Source organism: Myotis daubentonii, chromosome 1, assembly GCF_963259705.1.
Source record: "Myotis daubentonii chromosome 1, mMyoDau2.1, whole genome shotgun sequence".
In the NCBI taxonomy this organism is placed as follows: Eukaryota; Metazoa; Chordata; class Mammalia; order Chiroptera; family Vespertilionidae; genus Myotis; species Myotis daubentonii.
In genome coordinates this window covers 38,345,875-38,353,551 of record NC_081840.1, presented here as the reverse complement: position 1 = coordinate 38,353,551, position 7,677 = coordinate 38,345,875, and the positions used below count along the sequence as shown (strand labels likewise).

Genomic DNA, 7,677 nt, shown 5'->3' with positions numbered 1-7,677 from the left:
CTTTAATCTGGCCTACTCCTTTTATCCCACTATTTTTCTAAGTCATGTGTCATCCAGATGGGAGAGGATGCTGTGTCCTTGTTAACATTAAATAGAAATGGAAAACAATTCATCCTGGCAATTACCATCTCTCTACCATTCATTTACTTCCTGTCGCTAGAACCTAACCACCTCCAGTTACCACCTGCTTCTAGCTCTACTTCAATAGGAAAAAAAAAAATTCTCACTCAAAAGCGATGGGCAGGAAGAAAAGAGAAAGGATTCCAGAGAAAAGAACATAGTTTACCTTTAAAATAATGACTCATTTTATTTTTTTCTTTTTAATATGTAGTTATAAATATATTTTGTCAAAATATATGATCAATATTGTCAAAACATTTGCACATAAAGTCATAAATAAGGTCAAGGTGAATGTTTAGGTTTTTTTCCTTTTTTTTTTTTTTTTTTAAGATAAAAGTCCAGCTATAAGGAAGCAGTCTGTGTAGGGTGTGGGTGAGTGGATGGTAATGTGTGTGTGTGTGTGTGTGTGTGTGTGTGTGTGTGTGTGTGTGTGTCCAAGGACTGCTGATCTCAGCGGCACCCACATCCCTCTACTACCATCTCCTGATAATTTTTCAGTACCACCTTGTCATACTCATCCAGGTACAGCATGGAGATGGCACTCAGTTCAGTGGGAACACAACAGGCTTTGGGGATACTGGAATTGACAGAGTTGACCAGGGTCTGCACAATGGCGTGGTTGGTTGAGTTGAGGTGGTCAGCCAGTGGAAAGGGGCAGTCCCCATGGCAGTAGAAGGCCTGGTAGCCTGGTGGGGCCACAATCCAGTCATTCCAGCCCACATCACTGAAGTCCACATAGAGCGAGTGGCGTCGGCAGTTCTTACTCTTCTTCCGGGCCCGCTGTGGGTGATGCTTGGGGCTACGCTTGGCCCTCCTCCGTCGGGTCAAGACATGTCCCCGGCCATCATGGCCAAAGGTGACCAGGAGTGGCCGGAGCTGGGCCCAATCCCCACTCCCTTGAGGTAACGATCGGCTAATCCTGACGTGCTGGCCCTGGTGGGTCCGTGTCTGATGGAGGTGAGTCACCTCAATGGCCAGCCCATAGTTTGGCTGCTTCTCCTGGGTCCAGCGAAGGACTGCAGGGCTCACATCAAAAGTTTCCCACCGTGTCACATTGTGGTGGACCAGTCTCGTGTCCAGTAGTCGTGTGATGAGGTGCCCAGACACCAGTTCTGCCGGGGGCTTCATAACCTCATAAATATTTATTCTGTGGAAGCCCTGCTCCCAATCAGGGCCCTGGTCCACCTGCTCCCGGAAAAGTCGAAGTTCTGCGGACGAGATCACCTCATTCTCTGGGATGCTGCTGAGGTTAAAGAGGAAACGAAAAGCAGAGTTTTCGCTGGTCCCTGGGATGTTCTCCAGATGTTCTAGGCACAATTGGGAAGGGAAAGAAAAAGAAAAAAAGCAAAAAAAAAAAAGAGCACATGAACTGTCTGAGGGATTGAAAAGTCAAGAAATAGTTAAGGGTTGGGTGATGAGCCGTGAATTCTGCTTATATGGTGGAAGCCTATTTGGGGGAAGTAAGTATATCTTTTAATTTAAAGAAACAGACCAAGGGGGCAAGCTAGCACACTCGGAGAGGCGTAGCCAGCATTCGGCAAGCACCAAAGACAAAGTATCTCTCAACCTCCTTTATATGTCTAATAATTTCCATGTGTCAACTCCTTACTCCACCACCATCGAGACTCCCCCTTTAAAGCCCTCTTGGCTTTGTGTCCACGGTTTTCTTTACAAGTGGCTGTAAAGAAAAAGAGGGGCCAACAGAGCAGGGGCAGGAGGAAACATGCCCACAACCACCCTCTCCCTCTTCTTCCATTTTCGAGTATGTTACTAAACATTTCCCCAGCGATCCTGGAAACACAGAGCATGCCTTGTTGATCATGTTACAGAGGGGAAAATAAATTCCAACACAGTAATGATGCTGGTGGATTAATAACTCAGATTTACTTTGGAAAAGAAACATCCGCTAGGAAACATTCAGATCAGATTACAAGGCCCCTATTGAATAAACCTGACAAACACACAGCTGTAACATTAAATTCAGTAGGTGCTTTGAAAAAAGAAGAAGAAAACGGGCACAAAACCTGGCAGAAAAGGCTTTGATATAGCAAAAACACACCTCTGAGGCTAGCCCACGTCTGAGTGGTGTCATTCCCCCTAACCTCGGCCCCTCCCCTCTGTCTCCGAAAAATAAATTTAGCCACAGCCCTGGAAATTCTTGGAGGTAGGCAGCTCCATTCCCCAGCCTCCGGGATTGGGGGCTTTGATGTAACCTGAACCTTTCTCCCCGAGGGCTTCCACTGCCCCACCAGCCAACCCTACCGGCCCTCCCCCGCCCAGACTCCGGGCAGGGACTGACCTTCGTGGTGGAAGCTCCTCACGGTGTTGGCCCGACTAGCGGGGCGCTCAGGGTACTCCAGAGCGATGCTGTGGATCTGCTCTTCCTCCTCCTCCTCCCCAGACTGGAGCCGGTAAAGATCCCGCATGTATTCCGGGATGACGGCGCTTTTGCTAGGCTGCGGGCGGCGGCGCAGCCCGAACATCTGCAGAAGTGTAGCCTCGAAGTCCCGCAGGAGCTCATGGCTCTGCCCTGAGCGGCGTCCTCCCGCGTGGCTCTGAATCTCGGCGACTTTTTTCTTCCCCGTCTCAGGTATCAAACTAGCATGGCTCGCGCCTCCTAGCAGGACTTGGCATAATAAAACGACCATCAGCATTCGGTTACCAGGAATCATGGTGTCTCTGGGGAGGGGGAGGAGGTGGAAGGTTAAAGAATAAATAAACACCAATAACTAGAGAGAAATAGAGATGTCTCCGCATAGGCATGTAGGGCGAGAGATAGAGGGTCAAGATGGAAAGCAGGTCAGAAAGATCAAGTTTGTGTCTTCTCCCTCACACACCCCCCTCCATCACCAGCTGCAGCCATGCAAGGCCCGAAAGTAGGAATTGCCCTGTAATTACTCGGTCTAACTTGTTTACAGTCAAATAACCCCAAATCAGATAGCCTCCATCCTGTTAATCTTTTTTTGTCCCAACTGCTATCTGAGCCATGATCTCAGCTTGGCTTCTTCAAGGATAAACAGTTAACGTTGAGGAGGTAAAAAAGGGTGGGCGAGGGCGAATTAAAATGCCATCGCTCTCCACTTCAGACCTGCAGCCTCTCCCCCTCGTTCCTCCACCCCCACCTCCTTCCTCCGCCCTCCCAGCCCAACTTCCACAACTTCCAGCTGGTTCCGAGCAGGAGGGAGGGAAAGCAGGGACGCAGGGGCAGGGTAAAGACACAGGACCGCGGGGTCCAGAGACCGAGCCGAGAACGTGGTCTGGGAGCTGACAAAGTGGCTTGAAGGTTTATTTTACTCTGGCTGATGAGTTTGAAATGCCCAGCAAAAAGCATCGGAGCGTACCGGCTCGCTTACTCCCCGGGAAGGGGCGGCGGGGGAGGGGGGTTGATCCCAGGAGCGACCTCAGAGTTTTGACAAGCAGCTGGGAACGCAACTCGGGGGCATCGGGCACTGCTCCCCCCCCGCCCCCGGCAAGTGGGAAGGGGGGCTGATTAGCCCATAAGGTACAACCCCGCGATGCGGACTTGCATCTCTTTAGCCCCCTCTCGCTCCGCTTTCTTGCAACGCACCCGAACTGAGAGTGCGAGTGGGAGCAAGCAGCACTTTGCACAGAGCCCGTACGTCTAGCGCGCCGCGGCTGCCTGGCCAGGACGGAGGCGACAGCGCTGCCAGAAAGCGGAGTGTGGGCTCTGGGAGGAAGGTCCGACGGGAGGGACCCAAGGCGAGCAGGGGTGGAGAGGGCAGAATGATTCCCGGGAAGGGAAGGAAGAGGTGTCTACTCACTGACAGAAAACAAGGCATATAATAACAGTCCATGATTCTTGACAGCCAATCTGGAACAAACTTGCTGGAAAGGCTCAGAGGAGCTGCTGCAGCGCGTTGCTCTGGATGGCACTACGGAACGGCTCCTAAAATGAATATTTGAATATAATGAGACTCTGGCGCAGACTGGCTCGGTTTTTCTTCCAGCCCCTCCGAGTCACGTGAGCGTCGAGGCCCCGCCCCGCGCCTGGAGGAGCCCGCCCTCCCCGCGGCGGGCGGCGAAAGGGCCCACAAACCCCACGGCGGCCCCGCCCCCTCTGCGGAGGCCAACCTCCCAGCCTCCAGCTCCAGCTTCCCGCGGTCCGGGAGGAGCTCGGGCTGCGGTCCGCGGAGCCCTCCGCAGGTACCCCAGCCCCGCGCGCGGAGGACGCGGGCCTCGTCTCTCTCGGCGGCGTGCGGGGCGTCCCCCCGGGCCCGAGCGCCAAGCGGCCTGAAGCAGGAGGATCCGGGGCGCACTGTAGGGGCTGCGCCTTTTCGGCATGAACCCGGCTCCAGTGGGGCCGGGAACGGGGACGGCGGAGTCTCAGCCTCTCAAAGCCTCACCGCCAACGGGCACTTAAAGAAAGCGCCCAGGGACCCGCGGACGTGAGCGCGTCCCCCGCCACTGCCTCCCCGGAGTATCTGCGAGGCCAAATATTGCTCCCGGCGACAGCCAGTCACCCCCTGGCGAACGCCTGCCCGTGCTCAGACAAACCGGGCAGCCTTTTGAGCTCCCAGCCAAAAGCTGCTGACCAAGTCACGCACGGGGCGGAGGGGGGAGGTGGCTGACGGCGATCGACGTGGGAAAGTGGGGAGGGAGCCGCCGCTAAGCTATTTTCTCGAGTTCCTTTATGGGGAGACTCTCCGCACCGCGTCCCCCAGAGCAAAGAGTAAATCCCCAAAGAAAGCGGTCGGCCTTGCCCTTCTGGGCGGAGGCGGACTCCGATGGAGGCGTCGCCGCGGGGAGAGGGCGCATCCCCAGTTTCGGGTCTTAATGTCGCCGAGGTTTTACAACTCCCGACCCGATGCAGAAAGGAAATCCCACCAAGTTCCCAGGAGTCGAGAAAGCCGTGAACAGCTTTCGGCCTGCGCTCGACCTCTGTGTCTGCGTCTCTCTCTGCAGCCAGCCTGATTTTTTAAACCACCACTCCTCCCCCCGGCCACCCCCGCCACCCCCCGCCACTTCCTTCCCCCACCCCCTTCCTCCTTTGCACCAGCTGCACAGTCGCAGCAAATATTTCTTGAGGAATTCACCAACCCACAGCTCAAGGAATTGCTGGGATGTCCTAACTAACTGAAGATGCTGCACGCGTGGGTCGCTCAGCACTGGGGCCTTTTCGAAAACCTGGCCCGCGCAAATCTGCGTCAGCGGGGGCCCGCTCCGGGTCCCGAGCCGCTCCCCTCTCCCTCCAGAGTCCGTTCGGTCGCTGCAGAGACCGAGGGCTCAGGCTGCCCGCCTTACTCTCCCCCACGAACTGGGGTTTCTTCTTGGGGGCACTCCAGGGTAGCCTTTGAGGAAGAGGAGTGAAAAACCAAGCGCTTAGCCCTCCCTCCGGGCCGCGGCTGCCCGGCGCCGCCCGACGCGGAGGCCACGGGGGCCCCTGCGCTACCGTCCCCGCCAGGAAAGAGCCGCGCTGCTGCTTGAGCGGCTTTAGGTCTTACCGCTGCCGCGCCACCGGGGCTGACTGCAAAAGGGTAGGGGAGGGCAAAGAGGTTTTTCCTTTCCTTTTCCTTTCTTTCCTCCTCTTCTTTCTTTCTTTCTTTCTTTCTTTCTTTCTTTCTTTCTTTCTTTCTTTCTTTCTTTCTTTCTTTCTTTCTTTCTTTCTTTCTTTCTTTCTTTCTTTCTTTCTTTCTTTCTCTCTCTCTCTCTCTCTCTCTCTCTCTCTCTCTCTCTCTCTCTCTCTCTCCGCCAGGAACCCTAAAAAAGCCCTGTGGGAGGAGTTCCAGAAATAGGAAAAGCAGACGGAGAGGGGCCGGTCCCTGAGGGGCGAAGGGACAGTGGAAGGGGCCAGCGCCCGGAGTCCCCGGACAATCCCAGGGTGGCTGCGGGAGCGCACGGTGCGCTAAAAAGCAAAGGCTGGTTGTATTTCAATTTCGGGTTCAGTGAGATTCATCTTTAATCGCGTCCTCCCCCTCAACTCCCCCCAAATTTTTAATTAAAAAAGATAAAAGCCGAAAGGAACCTTCATCTTCTGAACTTTTTCTTGGGGAGGGGGGGCGGGCGGGGTGTGCAACTCAAGGCGACTGTCCTTTACTTCCCTGCTTGAGTCTTCTCCCAGCACCAGTTCCGACGTCACTTCAGTTTACCAACTCCCTGTCTTTGGGGCTTTTTCACGTCTCCCAAAGCCTTGAGCCCACAAACCATGCACATAAGAAGTGCCCAGGAGGCCGCAGGCCCAACTCCGGCCGGGAGGGTCCGCAGGGACTGGAGATTCCGGGGACCCGTTCCTGTGGGCTCCGCGCGGGGAGAGCCATGAAGAGCCGCGCGTCAGCCGTGCAGCTCGCCCGCGACTCCCTCTAGCACACGGCTACACGGGGAGACTCGTCCCCGAGCGCCTGGCATCCTGGCCATGGAGACCTTACAGGATGAAACGAGAGTGGCGCGGCTCCTGGGGTGCTGCGAGCCCACGAAAATAGCTCGTGGCGGAGGTGCGCCTTGCCGCCGCAGGTCGCCAGCTCTCCCGGGCTCCCGCGGGTGGGGGGCCGCGGCGGGTGACACTCCCCTCTGCGCAGCCCCTCGCGAGGCGCGCACGCTCCGGAGGCAGAAGAGCTGCCCTCCGCACGCAGAACCACCCCAGTTAGGTATTCTCCCTGCACCTGGCCGTCCCCTCGCTCTCTCCTGACTTCAGAGCCGACACTCCTTTCTCTCCTGGCCCTTCCCGTTGCGGGTAGACTGATGTTCGCTATCCCCTCCAGACCTCGCAGCCCCCTCCTCCCCCCAATGACCCCCGGCTAAAGGCTTCTCTCCCTCCCCAAACCTACTCAGGTGAAAATAGCCCGGGGCCGCCGAACAGAGACAGTGGCCAGGGCAGAGGAGTAGTGTCTTTCAGTGCCAGCATCCCTACTTATAGCACAACCTTTGGTGGTGGTGGTGGGGGGGGAACCTTTTGCAGCGACTACAGCCAGGGTCCCGAGCTTTCCTCCTCCGCACCCCCCACCCCAAGGATGCGCCTCGGCCCCCTCTATCCGGCGCCCCTCGCCAGGCAGCCTTGCTCACCATAGATCCCTGCAGTAGCGGGCTCGCCAGCAGCAGCTTCTGGGGACCTCTGAACGGCTGCAGTGAACTTAGGCGAGGGCCGAGGACTGGGGTGCTGCAGGCTCGACGGGAATCCCATGAGGGAGAGAAGCGAAATACAGTGCGCGGAGCAGCAGCGGCGTCTAAGGCTCCCGTTCCTGGGCTGGGATGCCACTCACCTAGCTTCCGGGCCGGGTTCCGCACTCCTTCCCTCCCTCCCTCCTGCTCTGCCCTCTCGCATCTTCTCCTTCCTCCTCTTTCCCTCAGTCTTTCTTTCTTTCCTTCCTCCTCTTCCCCGCAGCCCCTCCCTTCTTCCCTCCTCCCTCGCTGGCCTCCCTTTCTGGGATGGGAGCCCCGCCCACATCCTCCCCTCCAGCGGCCCGGCCTCGCCTCGCAGGCCCGGGTCCCGGAAGCCCGGGCAGCGCTGGAGCCCGCAGCTACCGCCAGGGCTGGGACTCAGCTGCCTCCAGCTCTGGGAAGCGGCCGGGACTCACCTGGGGACCACGTGCGTAGGTACTAGAA

The 7,677-nt window shown here is 56.7% G+C and overlaps 1 protein-coding gene across 4 annotated transcripts; it reads right to left on the bottom strand.

Annotated features, from left to right (window-relative positions):
• Positions 1 to 281: 281 nt before the first annotated feature.
• On the bottom strand, positions 282 to 7,447 carry BMP4 (bone morphogenetic protein 4). 4 transcript variants are annotated; one of them, XM_059695445.1, is made up of 4 exons: positions 7,335 to 7,447; positions 3,903 to 4,027; positions 2,420 to 2,799; positions 282 to 1,427 (listed from the first exon to the last, which is right to left on the bottom strand). In XM_059695445.1, the coding sequence occupies exons 3-4, from the start codon at positions 2,790 to 2,792 to the stop codon at positions 571 to 573; spliced, it is 1,230 nt and encodes a 409-aa protein (XP_059551428.1). In that variant the 5' UTR covers positions 2,793 to 2,799; positions 3,903 to 4,027; positions 7,335 to 7,447; the 3' UTR covers positions 282 to 570. The 4 variants fall into 4 exon arrangements, with proteins under 4 accessions (XP_059551428.1, XP_059551443.1, XP_059551424.1 ...); XM_059695460.1 differs by having other exon boundaries at positions 2,420 to 2,746; XM_059695441.1 differs by having other exon boundaries at positions 7,138 to 7,437.
• Between the last annotated feature and the right edge of the window lie 230 nt (positions 7,448 to 7,677).